Source organism: Danio rerio, chromosome 8, assembly GCF_052040795.2.
Source record: "Danio rerio strain M-AB ecotype USA chromosome 8, GRCz13ab, whole genome shotgun sequence".
NCBI lineage: Eukaryota > Metazoa > Chordata > Actinopteri > Cypriniformes > Danionidae > Danio > Danio rerio.
In genome coordinates this window covers 8,594,184-8,616,903 of record NC_141028.1, presented here as the reverse complement: position 1 = coordinate 8,616,903, position 22,720 = coordinate 8,594,184, and the positions used below count along the sequence as shown (strand labels likewise).

The 22,720-nt window shown below is 37.7% G+C and overlaps 2 protein-coding genes across 11 annotated transcripts; both read left to right on the top strand.

Moving 5' to 3' along the window:
• Positions 1 to 762: 762 nt before the first annotated feature.
• Positions 763 to 14,061, top strand: si:ch211-255g12.8. 10 transcript variants are annotated; one of them, XR_015497207.1, is made up of 9 exons: positions 763 to 858; positions 2,030 to 2,121; positions 2,492 to 2,602; positions 4,075 to 5,904; positions 8,859 to 9,032; positions 9,208 to 9,381; positions 10,770 to 10,816; positions 11,570 to 13,117; positions 13,287 to 14,061. XR_015497207.1 is itself a non-coding variant. In NM_001444557.1 (8 exon segments), coding segments are annotated over 7 exon segments (2,955 nt in total). In that variant the 5' UTR covers positions 763 to 858; positions 2,030 to 2,032; the 3' UTR covers positions 12,100 to 12,468.
• Positions 14,062 to 14,314: 253 nt separating this feature from the next.
• On the top strand, positions 14,315 to 16,944 carry neflb (neurofilament light chain b). Its single transcript, NM_001039838.1, is given in 4 exon segments — positions 14,315 to 15,402; positions 15,591 to 15,715; positions 15,857 to 16,233; positions 16,323 to 16,944. Coding segments are annotated over 4 exon segments (1,740 nt in total). The 5' UTR covers positions 14,315 to 14,376; the 3' UTR covers positions 16,535 to 16,944.
• Positions 16,945 to 22,720: the final 5,776 nt, after the last annotated feature.

The window sequence follows — 22,720 nt, the reverse complement described above, 5'->3', positions numbered from 1 at the left end:
AAATAAGTAAATGTATAAATTCCTGCATAAATAAAACAATAAATAAATAAATATGCTATATATAGAACTGCACTATTAATTGTTTATATATTTATTTATGCAAGAATTTTTAGATTTATATATACATTTTTTTATTTATTTGCATATTTATTTATTTATTTATTGGTATATTTATGCAGGAATTTGAGTAATCATTTATTCATTCATGTATTTTTTTGCGTATTTATTTATTGTTTTTGCAGGTTTTGTCCTCCATATTTTTTAAGCCTTTTTAACTGTTAGTTTATTTGGTTCACTGTAACCCTGCAAAAGCCTTGCCAGGCCGGCTGGTATTGCATCAATTACTTTAATCTCGTGATTATAAGTCAGTAAATATCCTTCATTGTTTAATAACTGTGATACCAATAAAATATAGTTTTGAACCCAAATATTATAGAAAATTTATTTGTTTTTATATCTGACAGTTTTATTACTGCATTTGTTTATGGGGTGAAAAATTGTGTTTGTATAGAAGAATCCAACATAAAAGAGCCTGCCTATGAAAAACTGAATGGGGAGTTTAATGTCAAAGTCACACTTTAAAAGAAACTCTATATCATGGACTTTTTCAAAAATAAGGTTTGGGATTATATACCATATTTTATTTTTATGTTTAATAGTGTTTAATCCAATTCAACGTATTATATTAGAAGTATCAAGTTTTAGACCTTGACAAGAAGATGTCGACATCCTTCAAGCTCCACGTCATTCTCAGGGTGCCCCGCCTAGAAGAAAATGTACAGTTTAAACCAAAACGGAAAGTAAAAACTAACGGAATCAAAAGCGTGAAAACTATCTGTCTGACTGCGTTTCTCTGAGGTAAGGTCGTGTTATCAGTTAGAATCTGAAATTAATACTCTTTAAAAATATAAATATTTAGCTTAACGTTACATATTTACGCTGAAATCTGTTTTACCTGATATAACGTTGCATGAGAGAGATGTAACTTAGCCCTGCTAACGTTAACTCTGACTGATTTAAATGTTTGTTTCGCTTTTTACGAGTTCTTATATAAATTTGTATAATGTATAACTACGAATATCTTATATATAGTGTATATATTGTATATAATGTAACGTTAAACTGCGTAATTTTAAATATGTAAAGTAGCATTAGCAATAACTGAGCCAACATATTGAGGTAAAGGTGGTTTTGTATTGGCACATTCGTTCAGTGACAATATTTAACATGCTCCCTGGTACTTTGAATATTCGGTCTGAAAAACATGTAAATATGACTGTAAAACAACATTAGCACTATTTATTTGACTGAACAATTTTGTACTTTGATAGTCATTGGCTGATAAAATGATTTCCCTGTTTAGAATTTGCAAGGAATTCATTAATTTTCCTTTCGGCTTAAGTTAGTCCCTTTATTAATCTGGGTTTGTCACAGCGGAATGAACCGCCTACTTATCCACCACATGTTTTACGCAGCGGATGCACTTCCAAACCATCTCTGGGAAACATCCATACACACTCATTCACACTCACACACTACAGACAATTTAGCCTACCAAATTCACCTGTATTGTATGTCTTTGGACTGTGGGGAAAACCCACGCCAACGCAGGGAGAACATGCAAACTCCACACAGCAATGCCAACTGAACCAGCGACCTTCTTGCTGTGAGGTGACAGCACTACCTACTGCGCCACTGCGTTGCCAATTTGCAAGGAATACTTTTTTGAAATTATATTATAAAGGAAAAAGTCTGAATGTGTGCGAATATAAGTGGAGTTGTTAATCTAATTTCTTATAATTAGTTTGTTGTCATGCTTCTATATACTTGTTCCAGTTTAGCAATGTTGTTTTGTATGTTCAGTGGCTCAAATTCTAAATTCCTAAATTAGTTTTAAATGTTACAGGCTTTAAATACGTCCTAAATTTTGCTGTCTGGTTTGAAAAGTTGCTAGTCGTATATAAAATAGAACAATATGTAGTTTTTATTTGGGCCTTCTGTGACTGACACTAGATGTAACCTTTTAAAGGTTATGGAAGAAAATGAGAAGAGACGAAAAGCAGTATCTCCACAACCCAGAAACCCAGCAGAAACTCCTGAAGTCAGTGATGAATCTGTCGAGTAAGGCTAACTTACTTACAAATATGCTCTATAAAAACTGTAAATAAGGACAGATTTACTAACCTTAATGTTATTGCTCATGGGAGTGTAAAATTCTGCCAGGGTTTCTAGTGTGATTGTTAAAGAGCATGTGTGTATACTGCAGCTCATTTTCCATAAATCTGTAATGTGGCTTGGTTATTAATGTTTTTCTGGAATTCCAAAGAAATTAACACTACTATTAGTATTTTTGTGCATCATATTTCACAGTTCATTTACGTTGTGTTAATTGAGGAGAGTTTCCTCTGGTGCAGTCTGTTAATAAATGTCATTAATTAATAAACCGCCTTCAGTGAATAATTACATTTCCTGTGCTGATTTTTGTTTTAAGGAGTCACATTACAGACGTTTCTCCAAAAGCCAGCTGTGCCTCTGTGAAGAGCACCAGCTCCATGGATCTTCCTTTTAAATTTAGTGGTGGGTCGGTGACCTTCGACCCCAGGTAAGACTAGAATCTACTATGGTAACAAAAAAACAAACAAACAATGACAACAGCCACAGAAATGTACTGTAACAAGTTTGGAGGTTAGACCTCAGACCATTTTTTAGTTTTGATCTCAAACCTAAATTACATTGTTTTTTTAGGAAGCCAAGCAATATAAATATGCAATATATTCATTCAATTTCTTGTCGGCTTAGTCCCTTTATTAATCCGCGGTCGCCACAGCGGAATGAACCGCCAACTTCCTTCATATTTACGATAAACAGGGCTTAATTTGTGCCGGAACAAACCGGATCCGGATCATTCATTTTACTTATTGTACCTTTCCCCCTCCTCTATGACAACACCCCCCCTTCTTTACTTTCGTCCACGACTCCCCACTCCTACCTTCCAACCCTCGCTTCTCACTTACGTCCGTTTCATCCGCGAACGCCCCACCCCCCAACATCCCCTGCCCCCCGCTCTTCACTTTCGTCTGCGACAACCTTTACATATATACTGTTTGTTGACAATTTTTTTGGCTGATGAAATTCAGTAGTTTACCAAAAATATACAAAAATAACATTCATTTTACGTTTCTATTGTATTTTTTTACAGCTATCTGTTATTTTTTACATTCAAATTTTACAGATTTTTTTTTTTACAATGAATTTTTTAAGTTATGCAAATGTTAACAAGGGGCAACATGGTGCACATTGGGTAGCGCTGGTGCCTCACAGCAAGGAGGTCGCTGGTTCAAGCCCTGGCTGGGTCAGTTGCCATTTCTGTTTGGAGTTTGCATGTTCTCCGGTTTCCCCCACAGTTTAAAGACATATGCTGTAGGTGAATTAAGTAAATTAAATTGTCCGTAGTGTATGTCCTGGTCCTTTAGATTAGGGGTTGAGCGTTGGGCTAACAACTCACCTCATAAAAAACTAGATGTTACGAAACACCAATGTCGTGCGGCTAAATAACATCTTCGATATAAATGGACTTGGGAGTAAGTAAATGTTAATAGAGTGTGCTTTTTTTTTTTTTCCTTTTCTTAATCTGGGGTTGCCACAGCGGATTGAACCCCCAATTTGTCCAGCATATGTTTTACGCAACAGATGCTCTTCCAGCTGCAACCCATCACTGGGAAACATCCATACACACTCATTCACACACATTCACTACGTACAGTTTAGCCTACCCAATCCACCTATAGCGCATGTCTTTTGGACTTGAGGGGGAAACCGGAGCACCCGGAGGAAACCCATGCGAACATGGGAAGAACATGCAAACTCCACACAGAAACGTCAACTGACCCAGCTGAGTCTTAAACCAGCGACCTTCTTGCTGTGAGGTGAACATGGTACCCACTGCGACACCGTGCAGCCTTTTTTGTTTTTTTATTAATTCATTTTTCTTTCTTGTTTGAGATCTATTTGCAGTCAAACCTGAATACTTTAACACTATCTGCAAAGAAATGTTTCTCTTTGGTGTTTCTTCAGTGCGAAGAGAGATGTTTACATCCAGGCTACTGATCCTGCTCCATGCCACACTTTAGCTGTTGATCTGCTCAAGGAGAAACACAAAACAAGCATGAACAGGAAGTATGAAAGTTTGTTTGAAGGAAATCAGTTGCGAAAGAACAAAACATCCCTGAACCAGATCTACACACAACTCTTCATCATAGAGGGAGTGAGTGAAACTGTGAATGAGGAACATGAGATCTTACAGATGGAAAAAGGGTTCAAGACGCTTCAGGAAACTCCAATCAACTGCAATGACATCTTCATGCCTCTTCCAGAATCTAAGAATTATACACAAGACAAAGTCAAGACCGTTTTAACGAACGGCATTGCTGGAATCGGAAAAACGGTCTCTGTTCAGAAGTTTATCCTGGACTGGACTGAGGGAAAAGCCAATCGGGATGTGGATTTTTTGTTTGTGCTTTCATTCCGAGAGCTGAACTTGATTAAAGATCATGAGTACAGTCTTCGAAAACTTCTGCAGGACTTTCATCCTGAACTTCAACATCTGGATTCAATCGTTTTTGAACAGTATAATGTTTTGTTCATCTTTGACGGTTTGGATGAAAGCAGAATCCCACTTACGTTTTCAGATGCTCGGAAAGTCAGTGATGTGAACGAGTCTACATCACTGAGCGTGTTGATGTCAAACCTCATCCGAGGAGATCTGCTTCCCTCTGCCCTAATCTGGATCACCACCAGACCAGCTGCAGCCAGTCAGATCCCTTCAAAATACGTCAACCGTCTGACAGAAATCCAAGGGTTCAGTCAGCCTCAGAAGGAGGAATATTTCAGGAAGAGAATCAGAGACGAGCATCAAGCCAGCAGAATCATCTCACACATCAGAAGATCAAGAAGCCTCCACATCATGTGCCACATACCGGTCTTCTGTTGGATTTCAGCAACGGTTCTACAGAACGTCCTGGAAGATGATCTCAATGCTGAAATTCCTCAAACTCTGACCGAAATGTACATCCATTTCCTGCTCATCCAGACTAAAATAAAGAACCAGAAGTATGCTGAGAATGATCAGAGAAATCCAGAAGAGCTTCTGCAGTCCAGCAAAGATGTGATCTTGAAACTTGCTGATCTGGCCTTCAAACAGCTGATGAAGGGCAATGTGACATTTTACGAGGAGGACCTGAGAGAGCATGGCATAGATGTTACAGAGAGCTCAGTGAATTCTGGGATGCTCACTGAGATCTTCAGGTTGGAGTCTGTGATTCATCATCAGAAAGTCTACTGCTTCATACATCTGAGCTTTCAGGAGTTTCTCGCTGCGTTTTACATCTTTCACTGCTTTGTAAACGACACTTCAGAGGCTCTGAAAGTGTTTGATTTGCTCTCAAATTTTTATAAGGGAGTGGTAGACGCAGCTCTTCAGAGTGAGAATGGACACCTGGATCTGTTCTTGCGCTTTCTGCTGGGTATCTCACTGGAGTCCAATCAAAGACTCCTACAGGGTCTCCTGAGGCATACGGAGAAGAGCTCAGAGAGCATCAGGACAATCGCAGCTTACATTAAAGAGAAAATCAAACACGAGCAGGGGATTTTAGCTGACCGATCCATCAATCTGTTCCTCTGTCTGCTGGAGATAAAGGATCAAACCCTGTCCAGAGAGATTCTGGAGTTTCTGAAATCCGACAAACACTCAGAGAATAAACTCTCTCCTGCTCACTGCTCGGCGATCGCCTACATGCTCCAGATGTCAGAGGAGGTGCTGGAGGAGCTGGATCTCCGAAAATACAACACGTCAGATGAGGGACGGAGAAGACTGCTGCCGGCAGTAATGAACTGCAGAAAAGCACTGTGAGTGTCTCTTTGAATTTACGTATTATCTGTAAAAAGCATTTAGTTGCTTTTTTTTTAAATGGTGAGTAAACCTGTTGCCTTAAACGTGACAAGTTGACTTAAAAAAGTGAGTAAATCCATTGCAAGTTAGAACCTTTGAGTTGAATTAGCTTAGTTTTACAATTCTGTTCTTTTAATAATTTTAAGGCAACAGTTTTACTCACGTTCATAAGTAAAGTTGACTAATTTCTTTAATATGCAGGGTCCCCGCGGGGTCTTAAAAAGTGTTAAAAAGTCTTAAATTAAAAAATCTATATTTATGGCTTTAAAAAGTCTTAAATTTGCTGTTCTAGGTCTTAAATATTTTTGCACAGGTCTTATTTTTGCGATGTCCATGTAACGCTACATCTAATGCTCATTTAAATTCTTTTTGTTGTTGTTGCTAGGTTTTTGGGGTGTTGTAGTTCTTTATTTCACTAGTCCAATTGTAATTTGCGGTATTACAACTACAAAAAGGACAACTTGCAATAGCCAATCAGCTTTCTGATATTAAACTCAGTGCGTTTGTTTTTTGTTTTTAATACACTTGTTGTGTTACCATAGCAACTATAGTATTACCACAACAGAGTAATTGAAGTACTTTACAAAACACCATGCGGCAGACACTAGTACACTTTGTTTTAGTGATAAAATGGGATTGATAGTTGGATTTATTTGAAGAGTGAATAGTACAGTAGACTATAATACCTAATCAAGTTTTTACCTATTTTCTATCACAGTTACATTTCTGCTTGCCAGAATGACCAATAATTATTGGCTAGAAATTGCAACAGCCATGGGAAAGGAGGAGGGTTTGTGTAAAACTTTGGAAAACCTGAGGGATAAGTTTGTTAAAACAAAAAAAGAGGCCCCCAAAAACATCTTTAGTAATAATGATTATCTTTTTATTCGTCTGATTTTACTTTCTGTTTTTTGGACCGGCCCCTGTCATTTAAAAAAAAAAATCTCAATGGTGAACGTGTCAAGTAAAAAAGCCTTAATTCGTTTCGTGAGTTGTGCGATGCGGTGCCAGGTGAAAGTATAAATCTGCATTAAGATGTTTGTTTTTTTCTGTAGTTCAATGGTGCATTTAACCTGACTTTAGTACTGTTCAATTTAAATAACTTTATTTTACCCCTAATTTTGTGCTTTTATATTTTCTCTCCCGTGTTTTTGATATTGCGATATAGGTCTTAAATTTAACACTTAATGGTCTTAAAAAAGTCGTAAAAGGTCTTAAATTTGACATTATGATATCTGCAGAGACCCTGAAATGTTTCACTCACTTTTTTAAAGTAAAGTCAACTAATTGCATAAATGGCAATTTTTAAAAGCAAAGTCAAGTAATCGCTTTAAAGGCAATAGATTTACAATTTTTTTTAAATAAAGTCAACTATTTGCTTTAAAAGCAACGTGTTTACACACTTTTTAAAGTGAAGTCAACTAATCGCTATAAAAGCAACAGGTTTACATGCTTTTTTAAAAGTAAAGTCAACTAATCACATTAAAAGCAATGGGTAGACTCACATTTTTTAAAGAAAAGTCAACTAATAGCTTAAAAAGCAATACTTAATTCACTTTTTGAAAAGAAATACTCAACTAATCGAATTAAAAGTCAACTAATCACATTAAAAGCAACAAGTTTACTCACTTTTTAAGGTAAAGTCAAAAAAATTATCTTTTTAAAAACAACAGATCTACTCACTTATTAAAAGCCCACTATTCGCTTTAAAAGCAACTAGTTTACACCCTTTTTTAAAAGTAAAGTCAACTAATCACTTTAGATGCAATGGGCTTTTTCACACTTTTAAAGAAAAGTCAACCAATACCTTTAAAAGTAAGAGATTTAATTAATTAAAAAAGAAGACTCAACTAATCGAATTAAAAGTCAACCTATCACATTCAAATCAACAAGTTTACTCAATTTTTTTATGGTAAAATCAACTAATGTCATGACTTTAACAACAACAGACACACCCACTTATTAAAAGTCAACCAATATCTTTAAAAGCAACTAGTTTACTCCCTTATGCAAAAGTAAAGTCAACTAATCACTTTAAATTCAATGAGCTTATACACATTTTTAACAAAAGGTCAGCTAATATCTTTAAAAGCAACAGATTTAATTCATATTTTTAAAACGCAAATCAACTAATTGCTTTCAAAGTCAACTAATAAGATTAAAAGCAACAAGTTCAGTCACTTATTAAAAGTGAGTTAATCACTATTCACCTTATTCTTCGCAGACGAGCGGGTGCAGCGATTAGAATGTTTTTGGTTCGAGACTTCCGGTCTCTTTCACTTCCCTTCATTTTTAGACGTTAAAAACTGCTCTTTTCGCTGTTTGATGTTGCAAACTGATATTTTCTTATTCTATTATTCTACTTGGTCTGTATAGTCATGCAAACGTTTGTTTGTAGAGCAAGTAGTTAGACCGTTTTCTGCCGTTTATTATTCCTAGTCATTTCTCCCATAGACGACTGAATCGGAAGTTCTAAAACAATCGCGAAAACAGGCGCACTTCCGCATTTTAGAATAAGGTTAATAAAAACTACTGGTTTACTTACTTTTTAAAAAGTAAAGTCAACTAACCACTTTAAAAGCAATGAGCTTACTCACACCTTTAAAGAAAAGTCAACTAATACCTTTAAAAGTAAAATATTTATTTAATAAAAAAAGAAAACTCAACTAATCGAATTAAAAGTCAACTAATTACTTTAAAAACCGAGTAAACTTGTTGCTTTTAATGTGAAGTCAAATAATCACCTTAAAAGCAACAATTTTTAAACTTTTTGTAAAGTAAAGTCAAATAATTGCTATGAAAGCAAAGGGTTTACTCACTTTTTTACAAAAGTAAAATCAAATAATTGTTATTTACAGTGTACAAAATCATTGCAGGTGCATAAACTGAAACAGTCTTTATTCTCTTTTAGTCTTGCCGGCTGTAATATCACTGATCAGTGTTGTGACATTGTGGCGTCAGCTCTGCAATCATCAGATTCGTCCCTCATAGAGCTGGATCTGAGTAATAATGATCTGCAGGATACTGGTGTGAAGCTTATATGTGCTGGATTGAAGAGTCCCAACTGTCAGCTTCAGGTACTCAGGTAAGCAAGAGTGACAAACATTTTTCTTCCTGTTTTCATAGATCAATTATTCTAGGCTTTAGTGTTGAAACTTTGATTACATTGAAAAAGTCATTGTTTCTGCCTAATGCTGCTTATGCTAGTAGAGGTGTTAATGCACAAAAATAAATTCAGTCTCATTTTATCATCTGTGTAGATTGTCTGGGTGTATGGTGACGGAGGAAGGCTGTGGTTTTCTGGCTTCAGCTTTCAGTTTAAATACGTCACACCTGAAAGTTCTGGACCTCAGCTACAATCATCCGGGAGAAGCAGGCGTTGAGATGCTTTCAGCTCTACAGAACAATCCAGACCTCAAACTGGAAAAAATAGAGTAAGTTTGTGTTTAGAGCTTTAAAGTTTGCTTGTAAGCAACATTCATTCATTTTCTTTTCGGCTTAGTTTCTTTATTAATCCGGGGTCGCCACAGCGGAATGAACCGCCAACTTATCCAGCACGTTTTTACACAGCGAATGCCATTCCAGCCGCAACCCATACCTGGGAAAGAAAGCAACATTTACAGTGTTTATTTTGCTAGCTCACGTTGCCAGTCTTTTTTCAATGTATTTTTTAAAGAGCCATTAGCGGTTTGTAAATAACAAAACCTATATTTATTAATAAACAAATATAACGCATTACAATATGTGAACAAAGGGAATTTATCAGATTTTTTTTTTCTTTTCGCCATCGCCACTAATGAATGCTGTTTAAATTTACATACGCGAGGTTACCATAGAAATGTAAGTTGCTTTCCCTTTATTGGTGTCACAATTCAAGTTAAACCACAGCATATTGTAAACTAAGTTCTTGTTCATTTTGGTGTAGAAAACACTATAACAATATAATTTAAAAATTTTCAATATTATTGAAGAGAAACAGCTGGAGAGCCACATGTTTTTGGCCAAAGAGCCACATTTGCCCATAGTTTCCCTATCTCTGTCCTAAGGCTTTATTGCACCTTCTTGTCGCCGATTATGGCCAGGAAGGTTTGCACCTCTCGGGTTGACCACGTTTGATTTGCGCGTGCAGACATTGTTTCGCCTTTACTAACGCTTCTTCTATGCTGTCTTTTTAAATATGGCGCTGCTTCCTGTGTTGTTTCTTGTTTTGTCGCACGTACAAGTGACGATTCTTTATAACCAATCAGCGTTCAGCTACGCGTGTAGCTCCACCTTTTGGGACCCTTTCTGCAGTTTGGGACCCTTTCGAAGGGGTGCCGGAAAAGTGGTACGGTACGGTTTGGTTTGGGATGCTTTTGGACAGTGGAAACGGCCATAAAAGCGTACCAAACCGTACCGTACCGTACCACTCAGTGGAAATGGTCCATAATAGCCCATATGTGGACAGCACATTTTAGCTCTTAAGTGGCTTAAGGGCCATGAAACCCCCTTGTTTCAGCAGGGTTTTTTTCACATCTCTACTTTGGAAAAAGTCAGGAAAGTGGGCATGTCCAGCTCTAGGGGGAGTGCAAAATAAACCCCAATTTTGATCTGCAAAAGAAAACCCCGTTCCTCACTCAATATTCAGTTTACGTTGGAAGTACATCAACACACTGCAATAAAAGTCTCTGCAACTTCCAGTTCATGTGGACTTTAAAAGCATGTTTGCTATGTGTTTCACCCTGTTAAAAGTTCCTGTTTACGTTTTTAATAATCTGTAGTTTTGTTTAAAATACATCTCATTTCATTTTCCTGCTTCATTCATACATGTCTCATATTTTAGTTTCAGCCATTGTGGAGAGTTCAGGATCACACCAGGATTAAAGAAATGTAGGTTATCTGTTCATCTCTACATACAAACACACACTCACGCTGTTCAAAGTAAGAGTATTTATATGACATTCAGGAGCATATTGAGAGTATGTAAACTTCTCACTACAACTGTATATAATTTATTTAGGCTTTCTATGTTTAGATAAAATATAAACATTTGCTTAAATATACAGTTAAAGTCAGAATTATTAGCCCCTCTTTGATTTTTTTCTTCTTTTTTAAATATTTGCCAAATGATGTTTATCAGAGCAAGGACATTTTCACAGTAGGTCTGATAATATTTTTTCTTCTGGAGAAAGTCTTATTTGTTTTATTTCGGCTAGAGTTAAATCAGTTTTTAAATTTTCAAACACCATTTTAAGGTCAAAATTATTAGCCCCTTTAAGCTAATTTTTTTATCGATAGTTTACAGAACAAACCATTGTTATACAATAACTTGCCTAATTACCCTAACCTGCCTAGTTATCCTAATTAACCTATTTAAGCCTTTAAATGTCACTTTAAGCTGTATAGAAGTGTCATAAAAAAATACCTTCCTTCATTTTCAAATCCTTTATTATGGTATCTGAGATGTTATTGATTCCTTATTAATGGCAAAAATCCCCTACCAAAATCATTTGTCATTTAAAACGTTTAAACACACAAATAATGGATGAAATATAAGTATTATGCCATGTAATGAGATGTTATAGCCATGAAATATTACAATGGCTGAACTGTCTTTGTTGTCCTCTTTCTTCTTATGTGCAGATTCCTGCTATCTCAGTCTAGATCCAGACACAGCAAACACTCGCCTCACTCTTTTAGAGGGAAACAGAATGGTGATGCGTGTGGTAGATGAGCAGCCCTATCCTGATCATCCGGACAGATTTGAGCACTATGAGCAGGTTCTGTGTAAAGAAACTCTGTCTGATCGCTGCTACTGGGAGGCTGAGTGGAGTCGGGGGGTAAATGCCGCAGTGGCATATAAAGGAATCCGAAAAAAAGGTGGGAGTGACTGCAGATTTGGGTGGAACGAAAAGTCCTGGGGTCTTTTCTGTACTCCAGATCGATACAGTGCTTGGCACGATTATCGGAGTATAGACATACTTGTCCATTCAGACTCCTCAAACAGAATAGCAGTGTATCTGGACAGGCCGGCTGGAATCCTGTCTTTCTACAGTGTCTCTGATGAACACACACTCACACACATACACACGTTTAATGCCAAGTTCACTGAACCACTCTATGCTGGATTTTCGGTTTATGGTTCAGTGTCAATAGCGGGGTTTCCATCCTAATGTGAAGCAAATCTTTCCAAATTAAAAAAAAAAAGAAAGTTCCCCATTGCAAAGTAGCTGCTTTTACCTCAAGTTAGAGTGGCTTGTTATAGTATTGGTGACCTAGTAACCAACAGTTACAAACAAGGCAAGCATAATGGAGTCATGTGAGTGTAATGTGTTTATTAGTCATTATTAGTGTTTCCATCTTACATTATTTACATTAACCCTTTATGCAAAACCACTGCATGTTAGCGTAAAAACTACATTCAGTCATTTTCTTTTTGGCTTAAGGCTGATTTATACTTCTGCGTCAAACGCACGGGTATGCTACGGCGTTGACGAATAGCCCTTCGCCGTGGCCGTCGGCGTCACTGACGTGCACCTCTCAAAAAATTTAACTACATGTCGCAACAACGCGTAGCGCAAGCTCTGTGATTGGTCGGCTTGGTAGCGCTGACGAGTCTGGGCGGGACCAAGAGCCACGCGAATGGCGCGAGCCCAATGGAGCGATTGTTTACAAGTGTGGAGTCCCGTGAAGGAACTCCGGATGGAAAGTTTTGTTTTGTGTTTACCTCATAGTTAAAGTTGTTGCACGTCCACCGGTTCCTGCCTCAAAATGAGCGAGTTTGAGTCACTTGTACATCCAGGAAATGTTTAGGAAAAGCAAACAGCAGCAAAGAAACTCGACACAGAGGAACATTTACACCTCACTGCCAACTAGTGTTTCGGAAGTGTTAATGCAGACCAACAGAGACAGCGCGCAGAAGTATAAATGCACAGCTAAGGGCGTTGCATGCACCGTGGGTTATGCCGGTCACTTGACGCAGAAGTATAAACCAGGCTTTAGTCCCTTTATTCATCAGAGGATGCCACAGCAGAATGAGCCGCCAACTTATCCAGCATATGTTTTAAACGGCGGATGCCCTTCTAGCTGCAAGCCATCATCTATACACACTCATACTAGTAGTAATGTATTAGTAATACACAAAATATTCCTTGCAAGTATGTATTTTGTAAAACACTCTAACCCAGGGATGTCAAACTCAGTTCCTGGAGGACCGCAGCCCTGCACAGTTTAGTTTAAACCCTATTTAAACACACCTGATCAAACTAATTAAGTCCTTGAGGCTTGTTTGAAACCTACACACATACAGGTGTGTTGGAGCAGGGTTTAAACTAAACTGTGCAGGGCTGCGGCCCTCCAGGAATTGAGTTTGACATCCCTGCTCTTACCCTTATATCCCCCCCAACCCTACCTTAAGTTTATTTGTGTTTATTGCTTTGTGTTGTTTTTTTTTACTGTTGAAAAAACTCATAAATAAATATCTTATACATAAAGAATGCATTTTTGATATGTCATATGTAATTATGTAAATATTAGGTTATTTCTGTATAAAATATTTTACAGCTTGTGCTTGGTTAAATGACTGGCTGCAACAATCTGAGATTTATTAATGGCAAAAGAATATAAAACTGTATAAAATGCTGTTTAAGATGGCATGTTTTATTATATATACATCACTGTGTATACAGATTATTATTGCTTTGATCTGTAGTTTTCTGATTGCTCAATGATGACTCTGCATTTTGTCTGAGGGACGCTAATGGAATTTTACAATACCTTTGACCACCACTAGAGAGAAGCATTTACTTGTGTTAGTGCTTCTGTTAGTGTTTATATCCAGTTTGTTGATATACCGTGTAGAGGAATGAGTGGCTGAGAGATTTTAATGCTCTGTACTGCTGGAAATAGATGTACAGACCACTGAAAAATTGTAAGACTGCACAAGCAAACATTGAAGAGTTTGCAGATATGCAAACTTTTCATCTCATAACTAGAAACATTCTTTAAACCAAACAGACTTTCTGGAAACTAATACAAAAGGGGAAAATGTAATGGCTCTTTGTTGTGTTTGTCCTCTATTGGCACTGTGCAGTGTAACAGCCAAACATGATGAATTATGTACTCATACGCTCTTGAAATCTTTGTCCTCATTGGCCTTTTGGTTGTTCTCTCTCTCTCTCTCTCTCTCTCTCTCTCTCTCTCTCTCTCTCTCTCTCTCTCTTGCATTTCAATGCCAATCCATTTCTGTAATTCCTCCTCTACTCTCCGAGAACCCATCCCAGCAGAACTGAAGGTAATCGATTCACGCTGTCAGTAAAAAGCTCTGCGTCAGAGTCTCGCCGCCTGCTATAAAAAGCCTTGCCAGTGCTGTACATCCTCGCAGATCTCTCTCTCCTCAGCAGCAGCAGCACTGCGGAAACCGTCTCTGTTCTCTTCTCTCTTCATTCATCATGAGCTCAATGAGTTACAACCCTTATCTCCCGTCTGTGCAGCGCAGGCGGGTTGTGGTGCGTAGCGGGACGCCCTTTGGTGGAGGAAGCAGTCGCTCTCGTTCTGTCTATTCGACCTATTCATCCCCATCCCGTGCTTCTGTTCTCTCCTCTGGTGCGGGTCTGCATCTTTCTGCTGCCTCTGCAGATCTGGAACTGAGCCAGGCCACTCAGCTGAGCTCAGAGTTTAAACAAGTGCGGACCCAGGAGCGAGCCCAGCTTCAAGACCTCAACGATCGCTTTGTCAGCTTCATTGAGCGCGTACATGGCTTGGAGCTCCAGAATCGTGCACTGGAGTCAGAGCTGCTCTTGCTGCGCCAGAGGCACTGTGAACCTTCCAGACTCCGGGGTCTGTATGAACAAGAGGCAAGGGAACTTCGTGCGGCGGTAGATGAGGCCCGCAGGGAGCGCCAAGCTGCTCAAGAAAGGCGTGACCGATTGGAAGAGGCACTTAAGGCCTTGCAGAGTCGCTATGAAGAAGAAGTTCTTGCCCGTGAGGAAGCTGAAGGCCGGATGATGGATGCCAGAAAGGGAGTGGATGAGGCGGCATTGGCCCGCTCTGAGCTTGAAAAACGGGCTGACACCTTGCTGGATGAGTTGGCCTTCCTCAAGAGGCTGCATGAAAGTGAAATCGCAGAGCTTCAAGCTCAGGTGCAGTACACCGCCCAAGTGTCAGTGGAGATGGAAGTGGCAAAACCGGACCTCTCTGTGGCTCTCCGAGACATCAGAGGTCAGTACGAGCGCCTGGCTCAGCAGAACATCCAGGCCGCTGAGGAGTGGTTCCGCGGGAAGGTGAGCACAATGGCGGAAGACACGGCTAAACACACGGAGAACATCCGCACGGCGAAAGATGAGGCTGGGGAGTACCGTCGCCTTCTGAAAGCTCGAGATCTAGAGATCGAGGCATGTCAGGGACTGAACCAAGCTCTGGAGAGGCAACTTCAAGAAGTCGAGGAGAAGCAGAGTGCAGAGATCGCTGCCTTGCAGGTCAGAATTCACATTTAATTTAAATTTATGTATTTGGCCAATGTTTCTGTTTAAATAAATCCATTAAATTTACAGTACAAATTTAAGTAGCGTTTGCTTTCCTTAGGAATCAAACCCTTGACCTTGATGTTGCTAGTTTCATGCCCTACTACATAAAGGCTATTTACTACACACTTTTGTCTGGACAGGATACTATCGGTGACCTGGAGAATGAACTAAGGACAATGAAGAGTGAAATGGCACGTTATCTTAAAGAATATCAGGACCTTCTTAATGTGAAAATGGCCTTGGATATTGAGATTGCTGCCTACAGGTTAGTAATGCACACAACTACAATTGAAGGGCGATAAATAACATTATAAAATCTAAACATAGGTTGATTTAATAGAGATTTTACATAAATTAAACAACCCCCCTCCAAATCTGAATTAAACTTTTGTTCTACTTCCAACAGGAAGCTTCTAGAAGGAGAAGAAACCCGCTTTAACGTGGGCGGCATTGGTGGAATCTCTAGTGTGTTTTCTCCCTCCATTGCTGCCACTCCTTCTTTTGGTCGTCCTGTATTCTCAGTCCAGGCAAGCCTGACCTCTGGCGCCCCCTATCTATTGGGAACCAGACTGATGAGTTACTCTGCCTCACCATATGAGATCATAGAAGCCACCCAGGCGCAGGAGGCTGAGGCAAGTCCTGAGAAAGAAGAGGAGGAGGAAGAGGAGGAGGAACAGCAAGAAAAAGCAGAGGAGGGAGAAGAAGAGAAGGAGGAGGAAGAAGAAGAGGGTGAGAAGGAGGAGGAAGAGGAAGAAGAAAAAGAAGAAGAGGAAAAAGAAGAGGGTGAGGATCATATACTTAAAATATAAGGCTTCAATTCAATTTTGCACACACCCACTTGTGACATTTGTTCTCTGTTGACTCTTTCACAGGGGAGGAAGGTGGTGAAGAGGGAGGAGAGGAAGAAGGAGAACAGGAAGAGGAAGGAGAAGAGGAAGAGGGAAAAGAGGAAGGAGGAGAAGAGGGTGATGAAGGTGAAGAAGATGAGGCTGAGAAGGATGATGCTGGAAAAGAAGAGGAAAAAAAGAAAGGAGGAGAGGAGAAAGATAGCAAAGCTGAGAAAGCCAAGCCAAAAGAGAAGTAAACATCCTGAACCAAACCCCCTGGTGCTAGCTATAGGTGTTCAAACCTTGTCAACTTCAACTTCACTGTGCCCTAATGCTTGATTTCAGATTCTGTTCAAAAAGCAAACAATAATGTACACAAAACAAGAATAATAAACGCATCCATAGGGAGCACCCAGAGCCAGAGTAGCCTATGCATGAATACATGCCTTACGTTTGCGCTTGGCAGGGATTGTGTTGGTTTAATTGTGTTTATTTATTAAAATGCAAATTATATAATTATTTGAGCATTGTGTCAGTATGCCTTCAGCATTTATCTACCAATTAACTGCCTATGATAACACAAGTGTGCTTATTCAAAATGCCTTAGAACAAATCCTCAAAGAAAGGTTCATTGCCTACTAATAAAAACTTGACAAACCTCCTTGAACTTTTGTTTTGTTGATGTTTTTTTCTGTTAGCTATGCTATGCTAAGCTAACCATGCTGTAAGCCAGGGGTGTCCAAACTCAGTCCTGGAGGGCTGGTGTCCTGGAGTGTTTAGCTTCAACCCCAATCAAACACATCTGAACTAGCTAATCAAACTCTTATCACACAGGTGTCAAACTCAGTTCCAAAAGGGCCGCAGCTCTGCACAGTTTAGTTCCAACCCTAAATAAACCCACTTTATCAAACTAATTGAGTCCTTCAGGCTTGTTTGAAACCTACAGGTAAGTGTGTTGAAGCAGGGTTGGAACTAAACTGTGCAGGGCTTCAGCCCTCCAGGAATTGAGTTTGACACCCCTGTCTTATCAGATACACTAGAACTGCCGTGTCCAAACTCGGTTCTGGAAGGCCGGTGTCCTACAGATTTTAGCTCCAACTTGCCTCAACACACCTGCACAGATTTTTCTAGAAAGCCTAGTAAGAGCTTGATTATCTGGCCCAGGTGCGTCTGATTGGGGTTGGAACTAATCTTTGCAGGACACTAGACCTCCAGGAGTTTGGGCTCCCTTGTAGTAGAAACTTCCTGGCAGGTATGTTAAAGCAAGTTGGAGCTAAATTCAGTAGGACACTGGCCCTCCAGGACCGAGTTTAGACACCCCTACTGTAGTTCTCAAACTTGATTACTGGAGGGCCACAGCTCTGCACAGTTTTGCTCCAACCCTAATCAAACACAGCTGATCCAACTAGTCAAGCTGGAGGTGGTTGGAGCTATCTTGAAGCTGAAAACATGTAACCTCTGAATTCCATTGTTTTTTTATTTTTATTTTTTGTGTTCAACAGAAGAAAGAAACTCATAAAGGTATGAAAAAAGTAAAGGGTAAGTAAACTGACAGAATTTTCATTTTTATGAACTATCCCGGTCCGTGTACGTTTTGTTCATTTGTTTTCCATTTTCAAACGGAATAAAGGAAATGGAGAAAACGGCCGTTTTTCCGTTTTTCTTTTGCTCACGAGAAAACGAAAAAACGAGATTTTGGCTGGATTTTCGTTTTTTGGTTTAGGGTAGGAAAACGGATAAACGACTTTAAAATTCATTTTACACATGTAGGCGGTGCTGAAACGCCCACTTTCCTCTAATTGGTCAACCAAATCTGCGCTCGTGACGTCACCCTCAAAATAAAAGCCTTACACGCAGGCTTTTAATTATTATTATTTAATTATATATATAAACAAAGTTTACATATTCTATCATTTGAACCACACACAGTTAGCAGGCTTACATTCATTGCGTATGTATAAATTAAATAAAAACGTAAATCAGCAATATTCTTAGACATTTGTCATTAAAATAAGGTCATAGTTCACTGCCAAGCTTCTTGCTGCTGTGCACCTGATGCAGAGCAAAGATAGCCATTTCTGAGCAGCACCTGGTTTACATGATTGTTTCAGAGCTATTGTAGGCCTAAATAATAGCCTACTCTGTATAAAATAATAATTTATTATTATTATTATTATTATTATTATTATTATTATTATTATTAGGCCTATTATTATTAGTATTGTTATTATTATTATTTACTTAGTTATTCAATGGTTGTAAGAACACATTGGGCCCTGCATGGGGCTATAATAAATGGTACCATTTGTTTCTATTGGATTTTCTCCTATTTTAATTTAATATATGCCTTTAGCCTATTGTAAATATTTATTTGATAATTAATACTTTTTTATTGCAACGTCAAAGTAGGCCTGTCTTATTATTATTATTTTTTGTTATTATTTTGTCGTTGTTGTTATTATTATTGTAGCAGGAACATAGCCACAGGTGTGGCAGAGTGTGCTGGTGCCACCCAAAGTGGCAACTTGCACCTGAAAATAGATGCCTTCGCGCTCAAGCGCGCGCAAAAAAACTTGCACAGGCAAAAGTAATGATGAATGTGTTGAAGGAAAAAAAAACATTCTAATTATTTGTTAATTAAATAGTGCAACATTATTCTCAGTCAGTGTAGGCTGAAAAAATTAAGATCGCCAGCATTTCAAGGGTGGTTTTATTTTTAGTTCATTGCTGTGACGCGCTATATTTCACTAAGGCTGCATGAGACTGCTCATCTTGCTTATTTTCTCTATTTTACATACAGAACATATCATACAGTCCAGGTTCTACCGTTCTTATGAGTGTGGGGCATTGCTTTACGGTGGTAAAGTGGATTATTTCTTGGCAAATTCATAATGATTCACTTTGTTTAGTAATAAATTTCATAGTTATAAAATAACTACATTTCAAGAATATGTTAACACTTTCAACTATTTAGGATTATTTATTGCATCAAAAGTAATTTCAAAGTAACATTAAATGTACGTATAAACTGCTTAATTTGTGTGTGTAAAAACCTAAGATGCAAAAAGCTTATTTAGACCAGAATAGGCCTACTAAATGCAACGGTCAATGTATGTAAACTTATGACCTAAAATGTCTTAAATGACTAAATTTAAGTCTTTTTAAGTTTTTAAATAATTTAAGTTTAACATAAATTATTTAAACTTTAAACTTCAAATTAACAGAGTATGGCAAATAAATTGTTTATTAAATGGAGGTCAGGTGTCTATCTTAATTATAATTATTAAATATTATGACACTATGGTGTATTGGAGAGTACGCACCTTTTAATTAATTAATTTTAAATAAGTGGTTTATCCTAAATAAAATGCAATGGGATCGGTGTGCAATGAATAGTTTGAAAACCCCTGGTTCAGACTAGACGAGCTAGCTGTCTGTGCGCTGCGCTAATTACTTGGCATTTGCACTTTAGATGCATTTATAGTGCATAAAAAATAAAAAAGGTAATTCGGTAAAGCGCGCGATGCGCGCAGAAATAAGCGCACTATATGCATATGTCGAATTAAGTTCTCTTTTTCTTTAATCAAGACTTTTCCATTCGAGGAATTACAGTTATTAATAGCTTAGTCCTTATAAACGATCAGTTTATAAAATACACAATTTACGGATCAAGCCTAATGAAGAATAAGAAGAATATGCAACGCATTATGATCCTTGAATGATCAGAGCGCATTTATATAAACTATATATTTTATATAATCCATAAATATTAAAAAACATTATACATTTAAAGTAATGGAACATTATATGTTATAAAATCTAAACTATTATTTAGGCTACAGGCTGTTCAGCGCGTGCGTCAAAGAAAAGACATGACACAATCTCTATAAAAACTAGTTGTTTATTTACAATATCTAAAGGGATATAAAACATCTAACATGCATCTCCATTCTCAACGAGTTTCTGTGTCCTGCATCCTTCACAGACCGAGGTCTCATTCCGAGGTAATCTGTAAATATTCTCATTTGGTTCTGGCACATTCTTGATTAAAGGTGAAACTGACCGGCGCAACGGATGATTTGTCATGTAGGGTGACTACAGTTATAATACAGGTTATGGAACTATTTCACTTTAATTTCATATTATTATTTTATTAAACAAACAAACCAGTTTTTGTTTTGGCTCTGCATGCAGCGTATTGGATCTTTGAAGCATTGCACTTCAAATGTTATTCCTTTTTTTTATTATTGTATTTTTAATATTTTTAATTATACAACACAAAATTGGTTCTAAACAGATACATTTTCCTATAGGCTATGATGAAGTGTATATTTTTGATCACACAGGTCCTATACAAAACTGTGTGGATGGATGATTTGTTTCTCCGTGAAAATCGCTCATTTAATAAGCAAAACAGGCCAAAATGTTGTTTAGCTTGCGTCAAACTGGATGGACAATTTACAAACATATTGAATACAAAGGCTGGTTATTTTATGCAATGAGGGACCTATTACAAATTAAAGAAAATTATTTGCATATTAAAACGAAAATATATAATACAACAACAGATCCTACCTCGTAAGAAATGACTTTAGATAATGTAAATAAGCATCAAGTTTTTTTTTGAGATTGTGTGTCTAATTCAGTAGTGTGGTGCGTTAGCGTGGGTTTCCTCCGGGTGCTCCGGTTTTCCCCACAGTCCAAAGACATGCGGTACAGGTGAATTGGGTAGGCTAAATTGTCCGTACTGTATAAGTGTGTGTGTATGTGTGGATGTTTCCCAGGGATGGGTTGTGGCTGGAAGGGCATCCGCTGCATAAAAACTTGCTAAATAAGTTGGCGGTTCATTCCGCTGTGGCGACCCCGGATTAATAAAGGGACTAAGCCGACAAGAAAATGAATGAATAATGTGCAATACTAATTTAAAATACGTATAACTAACCTTATATGTGAAATAGCAGGGCCCGCTGTAGCACTTTCTCAAGAAGAGCAAATGTCAAATTATTAGCGCAACGCACATGTAGCGAGCTCATCTGTTTGTCGGAACTAGACACAATTTTTTTTATCAACTATAATGTGTTTAATTAGTTAATTTGAAATTTATGTCATTATTCCAGCAATAATTGTTGAGTGAAAGAATGCGCTAGAAATATGCATTGCGGCTCCCTTTATTGTACAGGCTTATTGCACGTAAACTTTTTTAGGTTCGGCTCTCGAATTAGTAAGGTTATGAGTAAATGTTATTTAAAATATTTAAAGCCTGCCATCTAGCCTACAATAACAGCAAATTTAATAAAAAATAATAATAAGACAGGCCTACTTTGGCGTTGCAATAAAATAGTATTAATTATCAAATAAATAATTACAATATATAATTAAAATAGGAAGAAATAAATGAAAACAAATGGTACCCTTTGTTTTTATAGCAGGGCCCAAAGTGTTCTTATTCTGGTTCTGGTAACAACTATTAAAAAGAAAAAAAAACACACCAAACAATAAAAACACTAGTAACTGATAATAATAATAATAATAATAATAATAATAATAATAATTTATAAAGCCCTTGCTCTGAAACAATCATGCAAACCAGGTGCTGCTCGGAAATGGCTATCTTTGCTCTGCATCAGGTGCACAGCAGCAAGAAGCTTGGCAGTAAACTATGACCTTATTTTAATGACAAATGTCTAAGAATACTGCTTTACGTTTTTATTTAATTTATACATACGCAATGAATGTAAGCCTGCTAAATGTGTGTGGTTCAAATGATAGAATATGTAAACTTAGTTAATATATATAATTAAATAATAATAATTAAAAGCCTGCGTGTAAGGCTTTTATTTTGAGCGTGACGTCACGAGCGCAGATTTGGTTGACCAATTAGAGGAAAGTGGGCGTTTCAGCACCGCCTACATGTGTAAAATGAATTTTAAAGTCGTTTATCCGTTTTCCTACCCTAAACCAAAAAACGAAAATCCAGCCAAAATCTCGTTTTTTCGTTTTCTCGTGAGCAAAAGAAAAACGGAAAAACGGCCGTTTTCTCCATTTCCTTTATTCCGTTTGAAAATGGAAAACAAATGAACAAAATGTACACGGACCTATCCCTTTAAGTTCTTTAACTGGACTTCAACCTCGTTTGTAAAACCGGTAATAAAAGGTCGCGTGTACTGCATTGTGAGATGTGGTATCCCCATTCAGCATAATATTTAATTAGGTTATCCTTTACAATACATACTGTACACAATGTGTTTTGTATACCGTACATACTGTAAAATGCACGGTTTACGCTTTTCATGTTCACTACAATGCTCTAAATCTTGAATTAAGAAGCAGTGTAGTGCTGTGCATTGATTATTTATTCATGACAGCTGTAATCAATATTATGCAAGAAACCTCAAAGCTCAGCTAAAGCGATTCACTAGAGTGATTTCACGTGACTTTTTTGT